Genomic DNA, 23,966 nt, shown 5'->3' with positions numbered 1-23,966 from the left:
ATGACTATTATATCAGTTTACTGTGTGATGGTGTACATCGATACATCTGTGCAATATAGCTGGTCTCTTACACTCACAATATCCGTTCTCTTGAGCCTGTTATTATCATGAAAGCAACCATGGTGTGGCCACCAACGCGCCTTGCCAAGCGCGTCTGATCACCTGACCGTGTCTGACACCTCCATAAATGGAAACACCGCCTCGACGCTCTCAGCGTCTACTGCGGCTTCCCCGACTCTATCACTGCCGTCTGGCGCGCTCTCAAGTTGTCTACGTTATTTTTTTGTGCTTTCTTGTCTGCTTGAACCTGGCCTATTGTGCTGTTTAATATATACGCATACGTCGATTTAAATTTGCATATTGACCATGAAATTCACAAAGCCCTCATGGGTTATGCACAAAGGTACGAGATATCGCTGGATGTCAAAGCAATTATGCATAATCACGAAACGTACAGATACCTCCTTTCGAGGAGAACAGGAGAAACGGGTGTCAATATTTTCCGTCCATGTTCACCCTGACGGCTCCCGGATAGCAACCGGCGGGCTCGACGCCAAGGTCCGTATCTGGAGCACGAAGCCCATCCTCAACCGCAACTCGGAGCTCTCTGGGAGGCCGCCGAAGTCGCTCAGCACTTTAACGATGCACACGGGGCCTGTACTTGTCGTCCGATGGGCGCACTCGGGGCGGTGGCTGGCGAGCGGCAGCGACGATGAGATTGTGATGATCTGGGATTTGGACCCGTAAGTATGCTTGTGCTGCGGTGCCGTTTCTGCGTGAATGATGGGAATATATAGAGCTCATGACGTATTCTGTACATTTGCAGCATGGCTCGGGGCAAGACTTGGGGCTCGGACGAGGTCAATGTCGAGGGCTGGAAGCCACTGAAGCGATTGCCAGGGCATGAGAGTGGTATGTTCATTATCGCTCGCCAAAGTGTGCAGTCCCACCTGATGCGTAACGCGCATATGTAGACGTCACGGACATGGCGTGGTCTCCAGGCGATAGGTACCTCGCCACCGTCGGTTTGGATTCCCAAATTCTGATATGGTGTGGGTTCACTCTGGGTATACACTCCCATTTATCATCGTATACTTGTTTCTGACTTGACTCGTTCCCCTTTTGTGTTGTATGCCAACTATAGAGCGGCTGCGCAAGATCGAGCAACACCAGGGATTCGTTAAGGGCGTCTGCTGGGACCCCGTCGGAGAGTTCCTCGCAACGGGTTCTGACGACCGGTCTGTCAGGATTTGGAGGACTACTGACTGGGGGATGGAGGCCGAAGTCCGGAAGCCTTTCGATCACTCTCCGGGGACCTTCTTTCGGCGGCTTAGGTTAGTATATACCACTATCGATGTGTCATTTGTTGACGTTAACGACGGCCCCCTATTAGCTGGTCGCCAGATGGCGCGCATATAACAGCCTCAAATGCAACGAACAACGAAGGCTACGTCTTCATTGCAGCTGTGATCGCTAGGAACACTTGGACGTCAGAGATTAGCCTCGTGGGACATGAGAATACCGTTGAGGTAGCTGTAAGTGGAGTTCCTCTCGGTTCGTCGAGATATCGTTTCATGTTCTTCACCAGGCGTACAACCCCCATATCTTCCTGAGAGATCCATCTCTGCCGGTTATTGCGTCCAATATATGCTCTGTAGTGGCACTCGGAGCAGATGACAGAGCAGTTTCTGTCTGGCAGACGAAGTCGGCGAGGCCAATGATCGTTGCGAAGGAGGTGTTCGAAAGACAGATTATGGACCTCAGCTGGTGAGCTCTCGTGTGCCTCTCGGTGAGACTCGCCATTGAATCACTGTGTCTTGATAAGGTCAAAGGACGGGCTCACGTTATATGCCGTGTCATCGGATGGCACTCTGGCTGTTTTCGACTTTGACCCAGACGAACTCGAGGGCATCGCACCAGAGTCTGCGCAGGAACAGTATCTCAAGAAGTTTGGATTCGTTCCTCCTCCTTTGCCCGAAGGATACTCGCATCAGATTGCCAAAGCGCAGTCGGCGGCGCGGATGACGCCTCCGCCGTCTCCTGGTCCCGAGCACTCTCAGACAGGCTTCGACGACCAAGCCAACGGCGGGGAACACATTAACAAGCTGGTCGCGAAACGAAAGCCGAAGAAGCGCGTGCAGCTAACCTTTGCCGGGGTCCCGTCTGCCGGAACCGAGAGTATCAACACCGCGGGCACTACAACGGCTGCTCCTGTAAGCGCCGCAGGTGGCGTGGGCTCAGCGAGTGCACGCCCATTCAGTGAGGTTCCCGTGTCTGCCACTTCTATTTCTCACCGTCCACCTACATCGCGCTCTGTTGCCTCTCTTCTGAATGCCGAGCCCCTGCCACCAACCACAAGTACCTTCGGCCTTGGGATTGGCGAAGAGGATGTGGACATGTTCTCGATGGACATGAATACGGAGGTGTCCATCAACTCGCTCGAAACGGACGCGCAGGCGGGCAGAGTAAAGCGGAAGGCCGTTGAATCCGCCGACGATCGCGTCATGAGCAAGCCACGGACACTCGGCGGCGACCGTGTGCGGGAGACGGTCTCCATCCGGGAGATTGCTGGGTCTGCTGCTACATTTGGACCGGCGGGTGGGAGCCTTGGGCTGTGGAGCGAGCCATCGAGCTTGATGGGCCGACTGCAAGTCCCACCTGTGCTCACCTATCTCAAGGCGAATGTAGAGGGAAGCGAGGATGTGTTTGAAGGGCGGAACTCTGAGGACGGAGGTGTGTCGAATGAATATGGTTTGAACGTGCATGACTAATTGTCTACAGCAGGTGCGACGGAGGTACTGTTCGTGAGCGGGAAGCAGACACAGTGGCTGGACTATCTCCCGTCTCCGGTCATTGCGCTCGCAGCCACCACTACGTTCTGCGCTGTCGCGATGCAGGATGGATCCGTGAATGTTTACTCGCACACAGGGCGAAGGTCAGTTTCTTTGGCGCAATCATTGCGGTCCTACTGACGTTGTATCTAGACTCATGCCAACTTTAACGATCGGCTCTCCGTGCTCATGGTTTAGCGGAAACAAGAACTCGCTGATGCTGTTAACGTCGTCGGGTCTTTTGCACGTTTGGTGCGACATCTGATGCTCATGAGAGCTGTCATAGCTAACGCTCGTTACGTTCCAGGAATGTGAAGAAACAAGTTGCCGTCTTCCAACCGACATCTGTGGTTCCGATCCTTGGGCCATCCCCGAACACTACTATTATCTCCGCCGCCGTCCGCGCTAATGGTGCTCCCGTGTTCCAACTCTCGACAGGCGTGGCCCACACCTGGGACCCAGCACTCTCTGCCTGGGTCAAATTGAGCGAACCGTGGTGGGCTAAAGGTTCAGACGCTTGGCAAGGGCGCCAACGATCGAACAACAATTCCGCTACCCGCGGTGTAGTCAGTGTTTTGGAGAGCAGCATCAGTGAACGGATCTCAGACGAAAAACCGCCGACAACTATACAACGCCCGGCGTGGTGGAACGTAGCATTGACTTTAGGTCATTTGGAAAGCAAGTTGCACGCTGCGAAGGCATTGGATAGCCCGCAGGAATACAAGCAAGCACTGCTCTTGTTAGCAAAACGGATTGCAGATGAAGGATTCAGGGGCAAAGCAGAGGAGTTGGTGAAGGAGCTGTTCGGGCCCGTGTATTGGTACGTTGTCATTATCGCCTTTCTTCGCGTGGACCTCACCATCATTTGCAGGCGGCCGGGGCGAGAGGACACGTGGTCACCTACGTTGCTGGGAATGGCGAAGCGCGATTTATTGAAGGATGTGCTTGCCGTGTTCGGTATGCCGCTCGAAGTGTCCGAGGTGTCAATCGTGCTCATGGGTCTCCTTTTCAGCACGGAGTAAGACGCTGACGAAGTTGGCTCTCGACTGGCAAGACATGTTGAAGAAGGCATCAAATGAGGAGTAATGTAAATAATCTGCTAATGAGATACCCGCATTGTTCGTCGAAGGACCCGAGCCTCGGAATTAGGTTCCGTCATTCATTGTTTGCGGCATCGAGGGCCCGGCGTGCACGAATGGAAGCTCTGAAAATTGTCCATTGACCGGTCATTGTTGAAAACGTGATGACGCGTTTCCCGGCCGTTGATGGTCCACGTGGTATGTTGAGATAGAAGCTTGACTCCTGCATGCTATTCGTGCTCACACATATTACCAAATGCTTCATCATCCCGCCCTTTATCAACCGAGATGGAGAGCATGAGGCATCATATTTTGATTGCGTGGCTGTGAACTGCTTGGCCTGAATCAATACGAGTCTGGTCAGCCTGCGGATTCTCTGTTTGACCGGTGGTCGTATATATAAACGTCGCCTCCAAAGGGACGATGCTGGATAGGTCAGCCGCATCTCCTCATGCTTCTCTTCTTCACGGTCGCCGCCCTTGGGGCACTCAATCCCCGACCGGTGCTGGGAGGACAGGTTCCGACGCTCGATGGAGCGTGGGGAGCGAGCCATGCGCAGGCTACAGGTCACAGCAACGTCATCGAGCAAGGAAATATGGCAGCAGTCACTCCCGGAACGCTACGCGTCACTGAAAACAGCGGAGTATGCGAGACCACCCCAGGCGTTTACCAAGCATCGGGTTATGGCGACATTGCTGCAAATGAGAGTATTTGGTCAGTGAACGGATCGATCGTACCCCCATCAATTGTAGTTGACGATGACCCGCAGGTTCTGGTTCTTTGAAGCTCGCAATGACCCGGACACTGCGCCCTTCACGATCTGGTTGAACGGCGGGGTAAGTGACACCAGAACGTCTGTGGCGAGCCTAACACCAGGCTGATCCTGATCGAACACCCAGCCTGGCAGTTCCAGCATGGTCGGCTTGTTCCAGGAGCATGGCCCCTGCCGCATTACCAACGACAGCAGCAGCGTGACATACAACCCGTATTCGTGGAATGAAGTTTCGAACATGTAAGAAAGGTTTGTGATACATTTCTGTATGTGCTGATGACCACTCGAAGAATGTACATCGACCAACCCGTAGGTGTGGGATATTCTTATGGCACTCTGGACGTGGGTACCTCCGAAGAGGCCGCCAAGGACGTTTGGACGGTAGGTCGACTGCGGTGTCTCTTGCAGCAGATGCTCATACAGGAATCTCAGTTCTTGCAAATATTCTTTTCTGATCCACGCTACAGCAAATACCAGGAACGTGACTTCGCTCTCTGGACCGAGTCGTGCGTTGGTCGTTCTCGTGATGTGGGAGCCAAGCTAACATCCGTTGCAGATATGGAGGACACTATGGCCCTACATTCGCTGCGTATGCGCTGTATCTCTGCAATCATGTTCATGGCGGTTAACTCTCTTGAAGGTATTTCCTGGAACAAAACGCCAAGGTTGCAGACGGGACCGTCTCAGGTCTCCCAATCAACCTGAAGTACCTTGGCGTCGGCGATGGCTTGACAGTGAGCCGACTGTTCTGAGAATGCGAGCTGTGGTCGTTGACTGCTCTACTCAGGACCCTTTGTCCCAATATCCGGGGTACCTGAGCTATGCTGCCTCGAATCCGTATGTATCCGAATTTCCTTCTCCGAGCGACCTACTCACCGTGCCTGATACAGATATCACCCATTGGTGTCTACGTCCGAGATCGAAACGGCTACCTATGATTGGAACAAGACGGATGGATGCATGAGCCAGGTAAGGTGCGGCGCCCCCTTATCACGAACGGTGTTCTGATGCTCCATCCAGATCACTGCATGCTACGACAATGGTTCCGATGAAACCTGCTCTGCTGCACAAGACTACTGCAACAGCAACATTCTTAGTCCTCTCGCAGGAGATTACGATGTTTATTACGTCCTCTCTACCAACCCGGATCCCTATCCTCCAGATCCCACTCCCTACCTGAACAACGCGACATTGATGGCAGAGATAGGCGCGGACTCAAATTGGACGGAGACGAACTACAACGTCTATCTCAACTTCGCTAACACTGGGGATTGGATGCGAAACTCTGCGCCTGACCTCGAGGTTGTGATCGACGCTGGCGTGCGGACGGTCATCTACGATGGAGACGCGGTACGTGCACCTGTAGTCGATCGGCGTGATAGATTCAGGCTTTAAGAGGTATATAGGACTACATCCTCAATTACAAGGGCGTCGAGGCAATGGTGGGCGATATCGTCTTGTGGCCAAGTAGTGGTTTTCAACACCTTTCATTATTTTAGGTTGCCCATTTGCAGACCAGATTCAGCAGCGAATTCGCTCGACAGAAATTCGCGACTTGGACTGTACATGGTGAAGCTGCGGGCATCTACAAAAATGCTGGTACGTTCTCCTACGTCAGGATCTTTGGAGCGTAAGTGACAGCCTACTTATGCGACTGAGACTGATGAGACTGACTATTTCTTCAGTGGCCACGAAGTAGCCGCTTACGAGTACGGCGACCTCAGCCGAGGCGAGGCGGCGCTTCAGATGTTCTCTCAGATCATGAGCGACCGCTCTCTGTACTCTACGTGACGGATTAATGATCGCATATGGGCTAATTGAGCCCTTTTAATTACGATTTCCGTCGTGATCAGAGCGTATTACTTAAAACGATCTTCTACTAAAGCTTTAGCTTTACTATTGAATATTGATCTGTCAAGTGGCATAGAAGTGACATCCCAGAGCAAACGATTTTGCCTAACTCGCTACAAAGTAATGGACGGATCCATGCATAACATTTTTCGCATAGGTATCCTTTTGGCCTTTTGGCACGGGTTTCTGGATTAACACCCTCGAATTGACCGATATTATCCAGACTTAGCATTGATCTTCACTTCAAGTTGAACTGTCGACGACGACGTAGAGGTGGCTTCCCTTCGAGACAGACCTTATCGCAGTCATCAGAGTTTTATGCAAGTGATTGCTTACAGAAGTTTGTCTTTGCTATACAGTCACGCGGCTGCAGGCGTTCTGTCCAAGGAACATCGCAGATGTGAAATGTTTTCACGTATGTGGTGGAAACTTGGAAAGGAAAAGGGCGCGTCGCAAGGGGGCGAAACTACACGTGTGTGCTGGCGCTTACTGTAAGTTAGCCGTGACTCCGGCGACCAGCTCGTCCATCACTTCTACCTTCCAAAGGCCCGTCTACTACTAACTGAGCCCATTTCTCCACTGAGACTTGGGATTGAAGAGAAATTTATACCTCGGCAATTCCCTATCACCGCAAAGGAGCAAATCTGCCTTCCTCCTAGCCCTACGCAGATGGTGGCACTGAAAACATCGAACGCATATCTCTTATGCGCTCGCGAACTGGTGCTCGACTCATTGCTTTATGTTGGAATTACCTTATGCAGCATTCTATTCTACTCGGATGTTCCTCTCATGCGCTATTCCCGGCTTTTGTCTCGGGACTGCATTTCCTTGCTCTTGCTACGGTGCTGTCCTCAACACTTCGTCATGCTCAGGCTGTATCATGCAACGATGGCTAAAACTACTGCCTGCTTCTATTGGTCATCAAGGGTTATCTGGTTGCGACATTCTCTTATTCTACGGTGCCGTGGTAATCTATGGCACTGAAGAATGGACGTCGACAGGCAGCCCGTTCATCCAACCAGCAAATCTACATTCTCATCCTACATTAGATCTGTTACATTCTCTAGGGCACATCGACTGATCCTCATTCTCAACTTGATCTAGAAGACATCCAGATCCACTCCGGAATAGCAAGCACATTCCAATAATCATTTCCGCCTATCACTATCGTGAGAGCATGCGATATTCAACTGTCCATCCCAAAGTCATTATGTAGACAGGGGCTTACGTTCGCTAGCTCCTTCTGACCGCCTTGATGGGCTCAGTGGCGGTTTATCGCTCACTGGGGATGGCATCAGCATCACACTGACTTAATGGCAAAGACGTGAAGCAAGTTGCTCACGATGTCCTCATCGGGGCTCATGCCCGCATCGACATTGTCTGCCGCAGGGCTGCGGATAACGATGGCTTGGGCGACAAGCGCCAGAAGAGTCACAGCGACGAAAACTTTGAGGGTGCGAAGAGAGAACATTTTGGATATGTGGGTTGACCGTACGCGTGTTGCAGGGGTGCAAAAGTCACTGCACATACAGAACATGGCGGAAGCCTTTATAACGTCGCAGGCTCGGGCATCGCATCGGATAAACAGCTTCCCTCCCTGGGTTTCTCGACAGCCCTGCTGTGAACCCAATGACCCGACGATATTCCCTGGATCAAAATTCGCGTTGACTTGAGTCGCATCTCTGACAGTCTTCTGCCGAGGCTATGATGATTGACGCCGACGCTGATGTGCAAAATTTCAATCCGGCACAATCAGCTTCCCGCCATCCATGCATACAATACACTGATGAAATCGTTCTGAAAGGAGTACGGTTGTTGATTCGATCAGGCGCAAGGGATCCAGGCTCTTACATGGTATCTGGCAAAGCTCCCATGTCGGGCCTATAATTCGCATAGCAAAGCGCCCTCGTCAGAACGCGCAATGCTATCCTCAGCCACGGCACTGCTATGGCTTCCTTTGATGCGATGGAAGCATATGCCGTGGCTCCGTCCATCTCAACCTTGTAGCGGTAGTATGCGCACAGGAGCTCTGATCGGCAATAGCGTGTGACCGGACCATGAATAGCTATCAGCTCTCCGAAATCGCACTTCCCGTCAAACCCTTCCGGAACTTAGGGACAATGCGGCTCCGTAACGATCCAGGCATGAAGTCTCACAGAGTGTCCAGTTTCAATGGGTGTGTTTATCAGTGCGGATCTTCAGCACTGTACTACAGTTTCCACTCACTGGCGTCTCGATTCAGACAGGTAGGTGCAGATTCGGCACAATAATTGTTTTGCATTGCTGAAGCAGAGCTTATCGTACACCTAGAATGCTATCAGCGGCCAATGGCAGATCTCTCGCAGGAGCCACCGTTGTCGCAACTTTGATTCTCCTACCATACATGCTGTATCTGTTGCTCCACCAGAGTACTAGAGCACTGACCCAGCCAGGTATGCATTGCGTCAACTCCACGCCCGCATCACTCCCAAACGTATGCCTCCATGCAGGCCTGTTATCGTTCTCCGTGCCGGAGACGGAGCCCATCGTAATCGGCATGGCCGACACGATCAGATATCAGCTCGACACCGAAGAAGGGGCGGCCGAGTTCGCGCAGCTCCTCCCGGTGGGAGGACACCTTGTCTATGCCACTGATGAGAACGACTTGAACGCTCCTCCGAAAGCGTATAGTGTCACCTTATTTCACCAGCTGAAGTGCCTCGACATCATCCGCAGGCAGTTGCTCGATATCCGCACGACCAACTCTACGGCCATGACTCGCCACTGCATGAACTACCTACGACAGACCATCTTGTGCCACCCCAATCTGCGGCTGGAGTCTGCGAAAACTAACACTGGGTTAGCTAGCCGACAGTATGACACCGTCTGTCGGGATTGGACGGCGTTGTATGAGGAGGTCGAGAGAAATCAGAAGGCGTTCGTGGTATGGAAGGAGGAGAATGCAGATCAGCTGGAATACAATGAGGCGCATCCAGTTACCTGAAGTACGTGACGCTCCTTCTCTGCATGTTCTCTGCTGCTGCTGCTACTAATACCGAATCCTCTGTCAGGCTGATGTAGTGCGACAGCTATATTATTCGGGTGCTTGAAAGTGTGATCTAGTGGATTTGTCCATATCCCATATCACTTTCTCACAGACACTGCAATGGAAGATTGGCAATGGTTCTTATGGTTCTTACTGATGCCTGATGAGCATAGAATGGAGATCTCTTGCTCAACATCTTTCGGAAGTATCATTGTTGTGATGCTGCGCACGACATTGTTGTTCTGAATGATCATTGCGTCGAGACTCATCATTTAAGTGTCTGTTCCTTGGTCCCTGCGCAAACGCTCTACTGTTCTGTCAAACAAGTCGAACGGCAAGATGAAGGAATCCGCATACCGTCTGACGAAGTTCACGTCTACGCTGATGTGCTCTCTAGATCAGGTAGACAGCACGCACTCACTTTTGCGCTGGTTGTTGTGCTGACATGACGCCAATGATCCAGTCGAACCGCACAATAATAATCGCGGAAGCGGGTACGCTTGGCGGCGTGCAGAATGTCACGAGTGATGGCTCTCACTCTGGGCAGAGCGGTGGGCAAGAGACGTCCAACTTGACCAAGTCTGCGATTCTAGCAACAGTATCCGTTGTGGCGGCGGCGTGTTTCCTCATCGTTCTCGGACGCTATGTATTCTACAAGGCTCGCAGAAACTCTACGTCGATGCCAGACCTAGGAGCACCCCTCCTTTCCGAAGTCGTTTTGAATTTTTGCCCTGATGACGTGGACCGCGAACCCCGCTGGAGGGTACTGCAGGTACGTTTGTCTAGCCATTTGCTTATGGACACTGACCGATGAAAGCGCACCTATCAGCCGGTGTGCGCACGATACCTTCACAAAGCCTCATCGCTGAAAAGAGGAAGATACCAACAAATGCAGCATACATCCCTGTTCGACAGATGGAAGATACAAAATGAGCAGACAGCAGTAGGGAAAGGGGATGTTGTCGAGGTAGTTGTCATCGTTACTATGCCCACCCCCTCGATGAAAGTGCATGCGGAGGAACAGCCAGCATCTGAGGGGTGTTGGCCGGATGTGTGCCTGGGTGTCCAGCCGACGAGAATTCTGAAGTGAAGATAATTAAGCTTGCATGGCTTCTCGTTCGTTCATGTCGGATATAGAAGGAGGTTGGATGAATGCTTCTGATACAATCCGGACTGTATGCGTTCGAATCTCATCTTTCTGAACAGTCTGACAACGATGCGGAAACAACGAAGTTGATTAGCTTATGACCTGTACCTGCAATCAATGACAATGAAGATAAATAAGTAATGGAAGTAAACTTACGTTCCACTACATCTTCAAGAAGTCAGCCACTACTTGCATGTACCTTTCCCTCTCCTCAAAGCACGCTAGATGTGAACTGTTTGCAAACTTCACCCACTTCACTTTAGCAATGCCCCTGAAATACGGTGACACGCAGAGATCTGTTGCTTCGTCGTACGCTCCATTGATGAGCAACGTTGGGGTCGTGATTCGGTGCAAATCATCGATGATCGTCCAGTCCTTGTTCGGACCTGTGACGCACCACTCAGATGGGCCGTTCCTATAGCCATCATCAGATGCTGATAACCTCAGGAGACCTTGATCATGCCGCATACATGGTACGATAGACGGTCGGTTCTGCTGCCATCGCAGCGAGAGCCGTCTGCAAGTCCTGAGGCTGTGGGTCAATCCTGCAGACATGCCTCGCGAAGAAGACGCCTGTCGCTTTCTGGTATTCGGGATCGTCCGTCGTCCCCGCCTCCTCGTGCTTTCTGATGACATCTTGCACGTCTTCGGGCAGTTGTGCAAGAAGCGAGCGGCAGCCGTCCACCCAAAACTTCATCGAGGCAGGACTCGAAAATATCACGAGCCGCTTGAGGCCGGGAGGATGGCGGTAACATGCGAGCGAGGCAGCAAGGCGGCCACCGGCAGAGTGTCCAAGGACGTCGAAGTTGTTCTGGATGCCGAGACGAGCGACGAGGTTCTCCAGCTCGTCCAAAAAGAGATCCATCCTCCAAAACTCCTTCGGCTTGTCGGGCAAATGGGTAGACTCCCCGCAGCCAATCTGGTCATAGAACACGACTGGAATGCTGTATAACTTGCACAGATCGATGTGAGGAAGCAGGTATTGATGCGGAATGCCGGGGCCACCATGTAAAGTGACAAGAGGACGCACGCCAGACTTTAGGTCTCCGTAGACCTTGTACCAAGTCTGGTAGGTCTCGTTACTGACGACGAAGTCGACTCTGCCGGTAGTTTCAGACATGATGTACTATGCACGAATAGCCACTTGGACGTTGCTCAGCAATCTACGACCGGAGGGGTGGGATTGCTGTCAAGACTCACAATTTCCAACCACGCACGAATCTGATCAGACCACCAGGGCCAACGCTCGACTGGCTTGATGCTAGGCGTGATGTTGACTCGTCACTATCGCTGATCCTGTTTGGCGATGATTCCGTGAAACTCTCGCAGACGCGATGTACTGGACAGCTCTAGTAAGCCAGCCGTTCACTCCGGACTCCTGTGTCAGCAAATAGTTCTGATAAGACCCGGAGGATTCTTCAGAAGAAGTCTGGGAGCCATCCGTAGAATAGAAGTCGATCAGCGTCAGAACCCTTGATACCACCATGTGGTCCGTAAACCGGGAGAACAGGAGATGTTGCCGCAGCGCTCACTATCCACAACAATGCTGCTTCCCCCGGGATTCCGTAAGTCCAGACTGCACTGCCCCTGATTGGATAAAAGCGATAGAATGCAGGCTAGCCGTAGAACATCTTCACGGGAGCACTGCATACAGGGACGTCGAGTAAATTTCACAGTGGACCAAATAACTCCAGTGGCCAGGTCCAGGTCATCCTATCATTCTGCGGAGTATGTTCTGCGGAGTATGCCGCCCCTTACATTCTAAGAACATCCAAGCTCTTGGCCAATCCTGCCAGGCAGCCTATCTCTATCATTTCGATTCCGCGTGCATGGCGACGAAACCGCCAAAGGCGTTCGCTGAAATCGTGCTGTATATCCTGGCAGTTGTGAACATCGTCTGCACGATCCTACTTGTGCGTAGGCTTCAATTTCCTGGTTTTTCGCAAGATGGTGAGCCTTGGCACGTATTCCACAAACGCTGTCTCCCTACTTACCTCACTTCTGCAGCAGCCAATGTTTCCTACACATATATCGGCGAGGACTACCCTGTGGAATACCCTCTGGGTCAGCTTCCCAAAGTCGACATGACCCTACAGGAATCCATGCATTACGCCCTCGATGCGAATGACTCGCTATCGCATGAAGAGTGGAGGAGCGTCATGCTCCGGCCGGAAGGCGCGGGTCGAGTGAGACTCGGTCCGCAACATCGCCTCTTCGTGATGACATTCTATCACCAGCTGCACTGCCTCTACCATATCCACCGGGGCCTCGTAGGCTTGACAGACCCGGTCGGACCCCATCTCCATCATTGCCTGAACTATCTTCGGCAGACGTTCCTCTGCGTCGCGTCGGATGCGTTGGAAGAGGGCGATTTTATGGAGCGCGATTACGCGAAGAATAGGGTTGGAGATGAAACGATCTGTGAGGATTGGGAGATGATGTATGATGCGCTTGATCGAAACAATGCAGAATGGATGGAGTGGGCTGCCCAGTGGGATCGATAGAACTAATTCGTATTGACGGTGAGCGCAGATGTCATAAAGCACTGTACGAGTAGAATTGACATGACATTCATCCGATTGCCCAATAATTGAAGATAATTCAACACTGCAGCCTTTAAACTGTGGAATACTGCATGATGTAGATTCCTAGTAGAAATTGACGCAAAATCAGTCAAAATATTTTGGGTTTTGAACATAGCGGCATACCGGGTCCGTCACCCGTCCCATCTCGGTCCTGCCACCACTCTACATGACAGTCATAGTCGCTATCGAATGACGCGCGTATTAGTTCAAAGCTCAGCACCTCCTCGGAAGCACACAAGAACTTGTGGTGCCAATGATAGACGTTCCCAACCACCATAGTGATGTCGTCGATCTTGAACAACCGTGCGGGCCGAGTGTCGTAGGAGAGTGTCTTCGTGTCCACAGGGAACGACGCGTCGATCCGATATAGAGATATAGATATAGAGTGTCCGGGATATGAGGTCGAGTTGGTTTGCTGAGAGGGGAGATCGACATGCAGCTCGCAGGTTTCCATTCCGTAATCGATAGCTCTAAATTGTACGATGGTCGATATCTAGCGACAGCGAGTTAGTTAGAGAACTTAAAATGGGCACGAGGACACTCACCGTATCAGTCACAAGGATCCTCCGCCACTCCGACGAGACACCGCCAGAGTGTCCCAGATATCTCCTGGGATCATCGTCGAACACTCGATTGCCGTGCGCGCTGTCAACTGGGGCCACGACGATGGGGAAGTTGTAAAACTGCAGAGGAGTCGGAGGCGACGGCCTCGCTACTCGATCGAGACCAATGAATTGCGATGGCCGACGGAGATGACGCATGGCGTCTCGCTTAATAGGCCATTCCGCAAGCGTACTCCTCGTCGCAGGGGCGAGGAAGAGCAGCAATGCATTCGTGACTGTGCACAAGACGCATACAACCACCAGCAGCGGGTTGACTCTCAACTGTTTGGGTGGCTTCGGAGAGATGTCAGAGCCATCGCTCTCGGTCTCGCAGGATTGGAGGGGGATGTACTCCTCAGGCTCGGACGAGCGACTCAGACTGAGCATAGAGAGGGATGGGCAATGTGCCTTGATGGCCGTTTCCGATAGGGGATGTCTGCAAATTCACTCGGGCGGAACATTTTCGGAAGTCTATCTACCTATGATAATAACGTCGTGAGTTACGTGAGGACACGGGTATCATAGACCTGCATCAAAGGTCCGACATGGACGCGGATATACTGACGATTGCATTCATGAACTGACGCAGTCAGAGTGGGAAAAGATGGTTGATCGAATGGGAGCCGTTCGCCATGGGCATTAAAGCTTGAGCGTTGAAGTCCAAAACGTTGCGAACCATGATCTGTGCCCGGGCCCTGTGCCTAGCGTTTAACGATAACACCCCATTCCTTATCATTCTTGCTTCATCAGACGTGAAATTCTCTGCCTGTCTCAACCTTGTCACTTGTTTGTCGGACGAAGACTCCAATAATTTCATGGCGCAGTCACCGTTCGGCTGGATTGTTCGCAGATTGAACGTTCATGCCTAAATCTAAACAATAGGACATGTCCTAGCAGCTGCGTCCAGGAAGCTCGTGGGCTTTTGATATCAAGCATCATAGCATGCTAGCTAGCAGTTAGCAGGGCGATGTGAGAACTAAGAAGGAATCACAGACGCTTGCTTTGCAGCGGCCACCAATGGTTGAACGGAAGATGCCGACGCTAGTAGGTCTCACCTTGTCCTTCGCCACAAAGCGGTCCTCTGGGGACGAATTGTACTTACTCTTTCAAGTAGGATGCTTGTGGCTTCCAGTATAACAGTGCCTGCTGCTGTCGGAAAATTTCCGCTTCTTCCGGGAGGGTATGATCACTGGAACAATGTACTGATCAGACGAACATCCTGAATTGCGTCAAAGTTCAAAGTCCTTGAGGCACATCGCCGTGTCTATTCCCTTGCCGTGAGGTTTAATTTTGACATGAAAACTGAAACAATCACGAAAGCGGTGTGGTCGAGCGTGGTCGAGCCGGCTCTCGACGTTCGTTCTGTCGGGTTGGCTGTCATAGATAGAAGCAGCGGCGTGATGCAGCACGTAACTACTGTCGCCGCCAGGTACCTTTGCCGAGGTGAGCTGACCACAACCTCTCTCCTGCCTGCATTCTATAATTATCACGCGCGACTCAGCTGTATGAGCGTCATAGAAAATATCGGAACGAGCGCTAGTCATTCATTTCCAAATACCCGCCTGTGGACCGGCATTATGAGTAATGTATATGCGCTGCACTGTATATTTTTGGTAAGATAAACACCATCCTTGATCAGCCAGAGAGACGATACTCCCACGAATCCGGATATCTCACGACCCCCCTCGCGCCAGAAGTACCATGGCATGTGGGCAAGCTTAGCGAGGCCCTGCTTCGTGCCCCGTTCCACGTCCGCCTGACGGCGTCCTGTCCTGCTCAACCGTAATGGAAGACTAACGGTTCGTACATTTCTCGGTGCCGCTGCGTCGGCAGTGTGATCCCGCACTGTCGCCGAGCAACGTGATGTCCCTACCCGCTCCATTTTCACGTTGCATCTGGACGCCGCAACGTGAACACCCCCCAAAGGTCCGATCATGTCAGCCGGTGCGGGGCGCGAATAAGGATATTCCGTTACGTTGACACTGGACTCATGATTTGCTTCTGACCGGTGCTTTTGCTCCGTTTCCGTTTCTCTCCTGTTTGCCCGTTAAACCCATACGACCGACCTGTGGGGCAGCGCCTGCCCTTCCATGACGAACAGCTCAAACCCCTGGGCACCCTACGAAGATGCCGCGACGATCCTCGCGGAAGAGACGTGGCTGCAGGGGGCGCTCCTGAGCAACATCGTGTACGGAGTCGAGCTCACGCTCTTCGCGATATGCTTCGCGCTCCTCGTCAAGCAGGTCAATCGCCTCGATTACGAGCGGCCCGTCGCCTTCCTTACGTTCATTACGGTTATCTTCATCCTCGGCACGTTCTTCATGGGCGCAAACGACAAGTTCACGCAGCTCGCGTTTGTGGAGAACCGGAACTATCCTGGAGGCCCGTCTAAGTATGAGAACGACATGTTTTGGATACCGGTCGATGAGCTGGGTAACGTGTCGTTTGTCATAGGGAATTGGCTTATGGATGGATTGTTGGTAAGTCGCGTTTGTGTGATGTACGATTGGCCTGATGCCAGTTTGCGCACAGGTCTGGCGGTGTATGGTCATACACTCAAGTCTTCATCGGCCTGTACTATATTCAATAATGTTTCTGCCCTGCCTCATGCTTCTTGCCTCTGTCGGTAAGCTTCGGTCCGCCACCGATTCGCCCTGTAAGCTCACAAACGCACGCAGCACTGGGAACGGTCTTCCTCGTGCAGACCTCCCGCTCTTCTCCATTTGGGGCGGTCAACTTCACCCTCGCATATTTCTGCATGACGCTCGCTCTGAACGTTGTCGTCACCATCTTCATCGTGATCCGGATCCTCGCCTTCCGCCAGCGCATCAAGAAGGTCCTCGGCGCGGATCACGTATCGGAATACGTCAACGTGGCTGCGATTCTGGTCGAATCGGCGTCGCTGTTCTCGGCTTTCATGATTCTGTTCATCGTCCCGACTGCGCTCAACTCGCCGGTCGCGCAGGCCTTCATTGGGGCAGTGGGTCAGATTCAGGTGAGTCTCGATCTCCCTGAAATGTCATAACCTTATCATAGTAGCTCATCCTGTTAACATACAGACTGTATCATCTTTCTTGATCGTCTTCCGCGTAGCTACAGGAAAGGGCTGGACAGAAGATACGAGCACGAAAGTCATGACAAATGCCAGCTCGGGAGGTATTCGTCTTCAGAAGATATCTAGCCTACGGTTTGCCTCGGAGGGGTCAACGATGGAGGTTCGCAACGCGTCCAAGGTCGCCGTCAATGTTACACAAGAACTCGTTCATGACGGCGACATGTCGGTCTGATGTTCCTCTAATTTGGTTTGTCAGTGTTGCAATATGGTCTAATGCATATCTTTGCGATATCCCGCACTGCCCGCTTTGTCGTACACCCAATACGACCGTTCGTTTTTCAATTGGTAGTTAATTCAAGTCTATCAGGATGATCTGCGGTTATTACTCTATAATGCATAGCGTCCATTTCCGGCCCGGGCCCGCTTATGCTCTTCATTATGAGATCGGACTCTGGCAGAGAACGGCGTGTCTGTCCCCACCCAATGCTGCACTTTTTGAGGTATTCAACTGTAGAATCCTTGTGCATGAGGTTTGTGGGACGTGATACATAAATTGGAGAACACATATCCGTCTGCGACTCAATCGGCATGAATTGAAAGTCGACCGATGCCTCATCACGATCGCGTGGGTCGTGACGTGGTGTTCCCTGGTCCACAAATGTCGTTTCATCATGCTTATCCAAGGTCGTTTGACTTCACAAAAGATTAAGTACTAGATTATTTTGCAAGCTGTAGATAATAGGAATTATAGTGCAGATTTAACAGGTCGCGTCGCGTCAGAATGGCTCACGTGATCGCGACATACAGGGGGGGGGACGACGTCACTCGTCGCGGGGCAGCCTCATGCGTGTCGCTCGCTGGCTTATAAGCAAGTCATTTTCATAATCCAGTCAATATATCCCCTGCAGTGAACCTCCACCCACGGACTCAGCTAACATGGACAGCACATGCGTTATACGCGAGGTAAGGCGACGCCGACCCGTCGTCAACTTATTTCTTCTCACGCGTTCGAGTGTCGCAGGTCGCGAAGGGTGTCTGGACGTTCTCCTGGTAAGTCATCATATCCATTAATGAGCGGAAGGGAGATCTCTGAGTTGTTATTTAGCCCGTTCGCGCGTTTCGGTTTGTTTCCAGTCGGGGGAAGGTCGACTGCTGTTCGGCTGCAGAACGGTGACGTATGGGTGCTCGCGTCGACCCCGCTCACTGAGGACACGAAAATGACGCTGAGGGAACTCGGTCCTGTGAAGTAAGTGCTTGATCTGACGAACCTCCAGCCTTGCTCATTTGGGCATCTTTTGCAGGTGGATCATCGGTGCAGATGCAGTGCACCACATGTTCCTCGGTGCGCAGCCTCAACTCTGTCTTTTTTCGGTATCTCATGAGTTTGAGATGCCCTGGCAGGGGAGTTCAAGAAAGAATGGCCGGATGCCAAGTTGATTGCTGTGAAGGAAGCCGCAGACTTGAAGGCCAAGGAGGGACTGAAGGTCGACGGAAGTGAGAACTCTCCCTTCAGTCACCAATGATTACCTGAGATACAAGCTGTCTCATATAGCTTGGGGTTCTGATCCTCCGGATACCAAATACGGATTCGAGGATGACGTGCGTCATACTACTTTGATTCGGGTTGCATGGCATGCTGAAAATGTCCCATAGATCAAGCACTGGTGAGTTGTTCTTCTGAATGGATGGGTCATCCAGCTCAGGATTATTGATTCCAGCTATTTCTCTGGTTTCAAGAACAAGGACGTCGCGTTCTTCCATCCTGCGTCAAAGACCATGATGGAAGCCGATCTGCTCTTCAACCTCCCTCCCACGGAGCAGGTACGTTCTTCCCTCTCTAAACTAAGCAGAAGCTTAAGCTGCTGAATGCGCTGTTCGTGCACAGTACTCTAAAACCGGGTCGTCCGGGAGGATCCCACTTATCGGCGGCCTACTTCACCCCTTCGCGTCGATGCACAAGCGCTTCGCCTGGACTCTAGGAGTGGACAAGGAGTATTTGTGTTCTATTTTCTGCATCCATAGATTTATTACTCATTTTGCGCTAGAGCCATGAAACGCGACGTGAAGACGGTTGCCGGCTGGGACTTCGAGCGCATCATTCCATGCCACGGCGTGAGCATTCCTACCGGACCATGAATATTCCTGAGGCTCAGTATTGATGCTATCTTTATCAGGATGTGATCGAGAAGGACGCCAAAGCGGCTTGGTGCGAGGCGTACAAATGGTATCTCGACTGATCGTGGTCTATTTTCGTTTGTGGTGTTGTTTCTTGAGTCATTGCCTTTACGTCGCTCCCTTGTAGGATATTGTCAGGGACATGCATGCGGGTTTGTACTATGTATCGTACCACCTTAGGACTGTATATGTGATTCTTGAAACTTGTAAGCGTCGTCCGGCCACCAGTAAGATGCACGTCGCGTCGGACATTGGAGCCAGGGAAAGACTGGATAATGAGAAAAAGCGGGACTCGCGAGCGCCGCGCCGCGTGACTGTTTAGTAGGTCGCTATATGCGTACTGTAATCATGCCGCCACTTCCTTACTACTCATATGAACTCATATGAATGGTCTCAGGCCCGGGCAGGTTCAGAGCCGCGTCACGCAATATCCGATCTGCTCGACAGGCTGGTCAGAATTATCAAAAACTGATGTGATTCTAGGATTGCGCATCGACAAGATAACAACAAATACCGAGGCATTAAGACAATTTCTTGATAGACAGACCGCTGAGTCCTGGTATAGTATGCAGCTGCTGGTAGTGTGATGCTGAAGCAAGTGTAGTTGAGCATTACTCTTCTGAAGCGGTACCCAAGTGCCCATTCGATGTTGCAAAAACGGGCGCTCGAAGCGGAATGCGCCACAGGTTCGGGCGCAAACAGTAGGGTCCTCCTTCCCAGTTATCAATAAGACCATTCAATCTGAGTAAATCACAGCTTCTGGTTAACATTTCCAAATTGCAGCAAACAGGTACAATCGCACTCGGCGTTCCTTACAACTCCAACTTCAGGAAGTCCGACAGGACCTGCATGTACCGCTCCCTCTCCTCGAAGCTAGCCAGGTGCGAGCTGTTCGCAAACTGCACCCACTTCACCTTCGGGATGTGTTGGAACAGAGGGGCAACACAGAGGTCTTGAGCCTCGTCGAACGCGCCGTTTATGACCAAGGTCGGCTGCTTGATCGTGTGCAGCTTGTCGATGATGGACCAGTTCTTGATCGTACCGGTGATGTAGAATTCGGATGGGCCATTCCTATGAACAAGTCATGTCAATAATTGCACCTGAAGAGCATAAGTGCTCTTACATGATAGAGTAGACGGTCGGATCTTGGCTTTGCGAAATGAATGCGTTGGCCAGATCCTCGGGGGGCGGATGGATCCGGCAAACGTGCTTAGCTAAGAAGACTTCAGCTGCCTTCTGGTACTCGGGGGAGTCGGTCGTTCCTGCCGCCTCGTGCTTTTCGATTGACTCCCTCACATTCTCCGGCAATCCTTGGAGCAGCGAGCGCGTGCCCTTCTGCCACAATTCCATCGAAGAAGGCGTGCTAAAGAGGATGAGGCGCTTAAGGCCTGCAGGCTGGCGCGCACAGATGAACGAGGCGGCGAGCATGCCGCCCCAGGAGTGCCCCACGACATCGTAGCTGTCCTGTATGCCGAGCTTCGCGACGAGGTTCTCGAGTTCATCCATGAACAGCTCGAAGGTCCAGAACTCCTTGCCCTTGTGGCGCAGGTGGGTAGAGTTGCCGCAGCCGAGCTGATCGTAGAAGATGACAGGGATGCCGTTCAACTTGTACAAGTCGACGTGGGACAGCATGTAGGTATGAGGAATGCCAGGTCCGCCGTGAAGGGTGATCACAGGGCGCACACCCGACTTGAGGTCTCCGTAGACCTGGTACCAGGTCTGAAAGGTTTCCTCGCCAACGACGAAGTCGACTGTGCCAGTAATGGTAGCCATGGTGAAGGGATGCGTGCTGAGAGGACGATGGGTTGTGCGGATTGGGTGGAGGATGGGTGTACTTGGGTGTAGGCTTAGTATTGGCTGCAATTGTGTGATGTAGGCGCGCATCCCGATGATCCATGATCAGGCAAGAAGTGGGAAAACTTGTGAGAGGTTGGCCGTTATGGATCATCATGACTCATGATGCAGAATGGACGCCATACGGTATTGGTGCCGTGCTTGTTCTGTCATCACCGTAGATAAGAGAACACAGTGGTCGTGCTACCCGTAGGCGAATTGTTGACTGCGGACGGATGATCTATCAGAATATAAGTACAAACGCATATGTCATCTGCAACCGATGGCCGTGAAGTATAGTCATGAGCTGCATACGCGCCATATGCTCATAAACATGCACTTACAACAATGCCAGCGCTCGGGAAGACAGCATGTAAGCCGAAGTTATGAGTTTCGGCGATGCACCACGAGAACAGATTTCGAGTCAACGCTGATATATACGGGCGCTGGGCGCTGGGTCCATTGATGGATGGAGGGGCCGTGAACACGAGACTGTCGGCCGGCTCTTCAGATTGTGCGGCTACCATACCATCAATAAATTCTGATGCAAATTTGAAATAGGCAGCCGATAACGATCGTTTGCACCAAGCTTCGCCAGATTCCTTGAACAGCGCTCGGCACTCAACGTCAACGTTTCAACGCTCAGCCTGTGCATCGCGTCCTTGCGGAAGTGGACATCCACTGCACATCAGAAATAGATGCATCGTTGAGGTCCTCTATCGAATCGATGCAAGTTGACGGCGTTCGCAACTATCAAATTGAGAGGATCCACGTATTCTTCCTCAGTCTAGCAAAACGCGACCGCGAGGCCAATAGCTCGGTGCAGTGACTTTTCGGCGAGATAGCAGCGTTAAGCATCAACATCATTTGCTTGGGTGACGCCGTCAGCGCACAAGTGCATTCCTAACGTAGTCATGTCGTAATTGGCGACGCACAATCAGATTTGACAGACAAGGAGCAGACCTTTGGTGCTGAAGCCGCAGAGGAATTCGCACGCTGGCAGGACGTATGAGCGACGCCGTAAGCAGTGTCAAGCAATCGTGGAGTACCGATGCTCTGACGTGAGAAGTCCATAGGTTCCTTTCAACGATGGCTGGAATTGTGCTCGAGTGGTTCCCTCGAATTGAAGGGATGCATAGCATTGGCAACGTGCGATACTCTCCAAAGACTGCCTGCTCGGAAAACCGTGGGAGTCCGAACGTTCCTACTTGATATGCATCACATGAGCCTCAAGTCGCGACGCTAGAAGCTAAGAAGATAGGTCAGGACATCGACCGTGCCTTACGTGTACTTCGGTCACCCGAGACTAGAACCACCCATGTGAAGCACAGTGCGTCTGATCAAATCTTCCGCGGAGTCTTTAGAACTGGTATTCGTCGCACGTACCGTTGATGAAATTATAATGAGCACTACGTTGATGCTCATGAGAAGAGCAAGCCAGACGTACTATTGCAAACATTCCAATTAGAACGCGATTCCAGCACACATCAGGAAAACTCAGATCGACTTGTGGCTCGAGAACCTCCTTTTTGACTTGTTCTTGCTGGTAATGGCTTGTACAAGCCAATAAGTGTACAATAAGAAGCCTCCAAACTAGAAAAAGATTCGAAACAAGAAGGTCCTGAGACTTTCTCGAACTTACTGTCTTTTTTGGTGACGGCAAGCGGATAAAAGTGTTTCAAGCCGGATTTGAGTTTCCCTGATACCAGGAGCTCTGAAGAAGGGCTCTAGTATAGACCCGACTCATTTCCTGAATAGACTAGTGAAGGGAAATGGACTACATGCGAGCTCGGAAAGACGCACCATTCTTCAAGAGTAACTGCTGGCTCTCATGCAAGCACCATTCGAGTCTCCTTGAGGAAGCCGGCTGCAACTCGACACCTACCGGCATATATTTCCCAAGATCTGAATTCAGAGTGTATAAATGCAACCTTATACGAAAACAGTACAGAAAAGTCGAAAGGGGCTGGCAGTAAAAGAATACAAAAAGATCCTGCATCGCCCGAAGCGCAGGTCAGGCCGTTCACATTCGGGAGGACTCGTTTCAGCAAGGTGAAATAACAAGGCGTAAGAAAATTCACCGTTCATGACGGTTCGCATTGCTATAAACTACAAACGAGAGCGCTCAGCGTGCGAATCCCCACGTGACTTTAAGGGCCACAGTGCTCTCAGCGTGCTATCTAGACTTGGTTGAAGAGGCGCCGGGGCGCCGGTTCCAAATAACAAGGAAAGCCATGAATTACGTTTACAATACACCGTCGAACGTCGATGTTAACTCGTCTGCTGATCCAGCGAATACTACCGGTCCCTTCGCTCTAACCGCACACGCGTCACCACACGGTGAATCACTCATGCGCCATGAGACCGACAACGATTCGGATGAGTGGATGCCTACGTTATCGAATGTGATATTCAAGCAGCCGCCATCGAAAAAGAAACGTTGCCGCTTGGGGCAGCTCCAGCAACGACAACATGGCTGGTTTTCATCGTAGAAGGTGAATCCTCGTTCGACATATTTGGCTTTTGCTGCGAGCTGGGTGCCTTCGATAGTGGGAGAGCAGAACGCGCGGTGTTGCTGAACGTGAGTCGGATATGCGGAGATGATTTCGTCTGCGGTGAGGATGTTCATGACGATAGTGGACCAGAAAAAGCATATAGGATACAACGCGGATTCGTTGCGGCTACGCATGAGGTCGATATTGGCGTGCGGTCCTCTGATTTTCGCCATACGATCAATACCCTGGTTGAGCCACGGATAAGGGCTCTCGTAGGTCTCCTCTCCTGTGCCGTCAATGACGGTTTCGAGTACATTGCCGTTCAATGTGCACAGGTAGTGGAGGACACGCTCCCACTGACTATGTCGTACGTACAGATCATAGTCATTCGGTTTCCATGCGGCGTCGGTGTCTAGTATGCGAAGCGCAACGGACCCGGATATCACGGTGCCGGTTTCACGTTGCATGTCACGGAAGTCGTCAACATCCGAGGTAATCGGCTGTAGGAGACTGCGA

At 51.8% G+C, this 23,966-nt stretch overlaps 13 protein-coding genes across 13 annotated transcripts; 7 read left to right on the top strand and 6 right to left on the bottom strand.

Annotated features, from left to right (window-relative positions):
- Positions 1-231: 231 nt before the first annotated feature.
- Positions 232-4,035, top strand: LAESUDRAFT_724506 (WD40 repeat-like protein). The gene is made up of 13 exons (XM_040908626.1): positions 232-403; positions 458-743; positions 827-912; positions 975-1,067; positions 1,145-1,334; positions 1,394-1,535; positions 1,589-1,767; positions 1,826-2,733; positions 2,782-2,935; positions 2,985-3,083; positions 3,139-3,651; positions 3,703-3,788; positions 3,844-4,035. Exons 1-13 carry the CDS (start codon positions 367-369, stop codon positions 3,915-3,917), a joined length of 2,847 nt encoding a protein of 948 aa, XP_040765768.1. The 5' UTR covers positions 232-366; the 3' UTR covers positions 3,918-4,035.
- Positions 4,036-4,195: 160 nt separating this feature from the next.
- On the top strand, positions 4,196-6,758 carry LAESUDRAFT_724505 (serine carboxypeptidase). The gene is made up of 13 exons (XM_040908625.1): positions 4,196-4,624; positions 4,680-4,746; positions 4,810-4,922; positions 4,973-5,063; positions 5,115-5,188; positions 5,239-5,271; positions 5,323-5,416; positions 5,470-5,519; positions 5,573-5,651; positions 5,703-6,032; positions 6,089-6,124; positions 6,182-6,312; positions 6,368-6,758. The coding sequence occupies exons 1-13, from the start codon at positions 4,362-4,364 to the stop codon at positions 6,471-6,473; spliced, it is 1,467 nt and encodes a 488-aa protein (XP_040765767.1). The 5' UTR covers positions 4,196-4,361; the 3' UTR covers positions 6,474-6,758.
- Positions 6,759-7,598: 840 nt separating this feature from the next.
- Positions 7,599-8,155, bottom strand: LAESUDRAFT_811831 (uncharacterized protein). Its single transcript, XM_040914351.1, has 3 exons — positions 7,876-8,155; positions 7,762-7,815; positions 7,599-7,697 (listed from the first exon to the last, which is right to left on the bottom strand). The coding sequence occupies exons 1-2, from the start codon at positions 8,068-8,070 to the stop codon at positions 7,813-7,815; spliced, it is 198 nt and encodes a 65-aa protein (XP_040765766.1). The 5' UTR covers positions 8,071-8,155; the 3' UTR covers positions 7,599-7,697; positions 7,762-7,812.
- Positions 8,156-8,449: 294 nt separating this feature from the next.
- LAESUDRAFT_724504 (uncharacterized protein) lies at positions 8,450-9,702 on the top strand. The gene is made up of 4 exons (XM_040908624.1): positions 8,450-8,779; positions 8,844-8,965; positions 9,023-9,517; positions 9,584-9,702. The coding sequence occupies exons 1-3, from the start codon at positions 8,706-8,708 to the stop codon at positions 9,514-9,516; spliced, it is 690 nt and encodes a 229-aa protein (XP_040765765.1). The 5' UTR covers positions 8,450-8,705; the 3' UTR covers position 9,517; positions 9,584-9,702.
- A 5-nt stretch (positions 9,703-9,707) lies between these two features.
- LAESUDRAFT_92126 (uncharacterized protein) lies at positions 9,708-10,756 on the top strand. Its single transcript, XM_040914878.1, has 3 exons — positions 9,708-9,960; positions 10,022-10,330; positions 10,388-10,756. The coding sequence occupies exons 1-3, from the start codon at positions 9,898-9,900 to the stop codon at positions 10,646-10,648; spliced, it is 633 nt and encodes a 210-aa protein (XP_040765764.1). The 5' UTR covers positions 9,708-9,897; the 3' UTR covers positions 10,649-10,756.
- Positions 10,757-10,867: 111 nt separating this feature from the next.
- Positions 10,868-11,825, bottom strand: LAESUDRAFT_650218 (proline-specific peptidase; the record flags this gene model as incomplete). The annotated part of the gene is made up of 2 exons (XM_040904227.1): positions 10,868-11,120; positions 11,176-11,825. 2 exons carry the CDS (start codon positions 11,823-11,825, stop codon positions 10,868-10,870), a joined length of 903 nt encoding a protein of 300 aa, XP_040765763.1.
- Positions 11,826-12,324: 499 nt separating this feature from the next.
- On the top strand, positions 12,325-13,227 carry LAESUDRAFT_724500 (uncharacterized protein). The gene is made up of 2 exons (XM_040908623.1): positions 12,325-12,655; positions 12,713-13,227. Exons 1-2 carry the CDS (start codon positions 12,535-12,537, stop codon positions 13,207-13,209), a joined length of 618 nt encoding a protein of 205 aa, XP_040765762.1. The 5' UTR covers positions 12,325-12,534; the 3' UTR covers positions 13,210-13,227.
- Positions 13,228-13,378: 151 nt separating this feature from the next.
- On the bottom strand, positions 13,379-14,051 carry LAESUDRAFT_650360 (uncharacterized protein; the record flags this gene model as incomplete). The annotated part of the gene is made up of 2 exons (XM_040904239.1): positions 13,379-13,783; positions 13,836-14,051. 2 exons carry the CDS (start codon positions 14,049-14,051, stop codon positions 13,379-13,381), a joined length of 621 nt encoding a protein of 206 aa, XP_040765761.1.
- A 240-nt stretch (positions 14,052-14,291) lies between these two features.
- On the bottom strand, positions 14,292-14,797 carry LAESUDRAFT_724495 (uncharacterized protein). The gene is made up of 2 exons (XM_040908622.1): positions 14,458-14,797; positions 14,292-14,371 (listed from the first exon to the last, which is right to left on the bottom strand). The coding sequence occupies exon 1, from the start codon at positions 14,707-14,709 to the stop codon at positions 14,482-14,484; it is 228 nt and encodes a 75-aa protein (XP_040765760.1). The 5' UTR covers positions 14,710-14,797; the 3' UTR covers positions 14,292-14,371; positions 14,458-14,481.
- A 734-nt stretch (positions 14,798-15,531) lies between these two features.
- LAESUDRAFT_698085 (uncharacterized protein) lies at positions 15,532-17,503 on the top strand. Its single transcript, XM_040906335.1, has 4 exons — positions 15,532-16,372; positions 16,425-16,518; positions 16,571-16,887; positions 16,952-17,503. Exons 1-4 carry the CDS (start codon positions 15,983-15,985, stop codon positions 17,177-17,179), a joined length of 1,029 nt encoding a protein of 342 aa, XP_040765759.1. The 5' UTR covers positions 15,532-15,982; the 3' UTR covers positions 17,180-17,503.
- A 289-nt stretch (positions 17,504-17,792) lies between these two features.
- On the top strand, positions 17,793-19,343 carry LAESUDRAFT_724492 (uncharacterized protein). The gene is made up of 11 exons (XM_040908621.1): positions 17,793-17,910; positions 17,969-17,997; positions 18,053-18,193; positions 18,249-18,289; positions 18,349-18,441; positions 18,500-18,546; positions 18,601-18,611; positions 18,666-18,768; positions 18,833-18,939; positions 18,993-19,059; positions 19,122-19,343. Exons 1-11 carry the CDS (start codon positions 17,884-17,886, stop codon positions 19,182-19,184), a joined length of 729 nt encoding a protein of 242 aa, XP_040765758.1. The 5' UTR covers positions 17,793-17,883; the 3' UTR covers positions 19,185-19,343.
- Positions 19,344-19,934: 591 nt separating this feature from the next.
- Positions 19,935-20,895, bottom strand: LAESUDRAFT_650006 (proline-specific peptidase; the record flags this gene model as incomplete). Its single annotated transcript, XM_040904211.1, has 2 exons — positions 19,935-20,193; positions 20,246-20,895. 2 exons carry the CDS (start codon positions 20,893-20,895, stop codon positions 19,935-19,937), a joined length of 909 nt encoding a protein of 302 aa, XP_040765757.1.
- A 2,557-nt stretch (positions 20,896-23,452) lies between these two features.
- Positions 23,453-23,917, bottom strand: LAESUDRAFT_607129 (uncharacterized protein; the record flags this gene model as incomplete). The annotated part of the gene is made up of 1 exon (XM_040903128.1): positions 23,453-23,917. A coding segment is annotated over one exon (465 nt), but the record flags the coding sequence as incomplete, so codon positions are not given.
- Positions 23,918-23,966: the final 49 nt, after the last annotated feature.

This window comes from Laetiporus sulphureus (assembly GCF_001632365.1).
Source record: "Laetiporus sulphureus 93-53 unplaced genomic scaffold LAESUscaffold_13, whole genome shotgun sequence".
NCBI lineage: Eukaryota > Fungi > Basidiomycota > Agaricomycetes > Polyporales > Laetiporaceae > Laetiporus > Laetiporus sulphureus.
The sequence above is the reverse complement of the archived record's forward strand: the minus strand, read 5'-3'. Positions and strand labels throughout refer to the sequence as shown.

Excerpts from the sequence above, each read along its gene's own strand:
- LAESUDRAFT_724495 (XM_040908622.1), bottom strand. The coding sequence starts at position 14,709 with ATGAAATTATTGGAGTCTTCGTCCGACAAACAAGTGACAAGGTTGAGA.
- LAESUDRAFT_724506 (XM_040908626.1), top strand. The coding sequence starts at position 367 with ATGAAATTCACAAAGCCCTCATGGGTTATGCACAAAG. Across the intron at positions 2,734-2,781 it reads GCGGAACTCTGAGGACGGAG|CAGGTGCGACGGAGGTACTG; the intron begins GTGTGTCGAATG and ends AATTGTCTACAG. Across the intron at positions 3,084-3,138 it reads TCGGGTCTTTTGCACGTTTG|GAATGTGAAGAAACAAGTTG; the intron begins GTGCGACATCTG and ends GTTACGTTCCAG.
- LAESUDRAFT_724505 (XM_040908625.1), top strand. The coding sequence starts at position 4,362 with ATGCTTCTCTTCTTCACGGTCGCCGCCCTTGGGGCACTCAATCCCCGA. Across the intron at positions 4,923-4,972 it reads TGGAATGAAGTTTCGAACAT|AATGTACATCGACCAACCCG; the intron begins GTAAGAAAGGTT and ends GACCACTCGAAG. Across the intron at positions 5,417-5,469 it reads GCGTCGGCGATGGCTTGACA|GACCCTTTGTCCCAATATCC; the intron begins GTGAGCCGACTG and ends TGCTCTACTCAG.
- LAESUDRAFT_724492 (XM_040908621.1), top strand. The coding sequence starts at position 17,884 with ATGGACAGCACATGCGTTATACGCGAG. Across the intron at positions 17,911-17,968 it reads GCACATGCGTTATACGCGAG|GTCGCGAAGGGTGTCTGGAC; the intron begins GTAAGGCGACGC and ends CGAGTGTCGCAG. Across the intron at positions 18,769-18,832 it reads ACCTCCCTCCCACGGAGCAG|TACTCTAAAACCGGGTCGTC; the intron begins GTACGTTCTTCC and ends GTTCGTGCACAG.
- LAESUDRAFT_698085 (XM_040906335.1), top strand. The coding sequence starts at position 15,983 with ATGACGAACAGCTCAAACCCCTGGGCACCCTACGAAGATGCCGCGACG. Across the intron at positions 16,373-16,424 it reads GGCTTATGGATGGATTGTTG|GTCTGGCGGTGTATGGTCAT; the intron begins GTAAGTCGCGTT and ends GTTTGCGCACAG. Across the intron at positions 16,888-16,951 it reads GGGCAGTGGGTCAGATTCAG|ACTGTATCATCTTTCTTGAT; the intron begins GTGAGTCTCGAT and ends GTTAACATACAG.
- LAESUDRAFT_724500 (XM_040908623.1), top strand. The coding sequence starts at position 12,535 with ATGGCGACGAAACCGCCAAAGGCGTTCGCTGAAATCGTGCTGTATATC. Across the intron at positions 12,656-12,712 it reads TCCTGGTTTTTCGCAAGATG|CAGCCAATGTTTCCTACACA; the intron begins GTGAGCCTTGGC and ends TCACTTCTGCAG.
- LAESUDRAFT_92126 (XM_040914878.1), top strand. The coding sequence starts at position 9,898 with ATGAAGGAATCCGCATACCGTCTGACGAAGTTCACGTCTACGCTGATG. Across the intron at positions 9,961-10,021 it reads TGATGTGCTCTCTAGATCAG|TCGAACCGCACAATAATAAT; the intron begins GTAGACAGCACG and ends CCAATGATCCAG. Across the intron at positions 10,331-10,387 it reads CCCGCTGGAGGGTACTGCAG|CCGGTGTGCGCACGATACCT; the intron begins GTACGTTTGTCT and ends CGCACCTATCAG.
- LAESUDRAFT_811831 (XM_040914351.1), bottom strand. The coding sequence starts at position 8,070 with ATGTTCTGTATGTGCAGTGACTTTTGCACCCCTGCAACACGCGTACGG.
- LAESUDRAFT_724504 (XM_040908624.1), top strand. The coding sequence starts at position 8,706 with ATGGGTGTGTTTATCAGTGCGGATCTTCAGCACTGTACTACAGTTTCC. Across the intron at positions 8,780-8,843 it reads TGGCGTCTCGATTCAGACAG|AATGCTATCAGCGGCCAATG; the intron begins GTAGGTGCAGAT and ends TCGTACACCTAG. Across the intron at positions 8,966-9,022 it reads TAGAGCACTGACCCAGCCAG|GCCTGTTATCGTTCTCCGTG; the intron begins GTATGCATTGCG and ends GCCTCCATGCAG.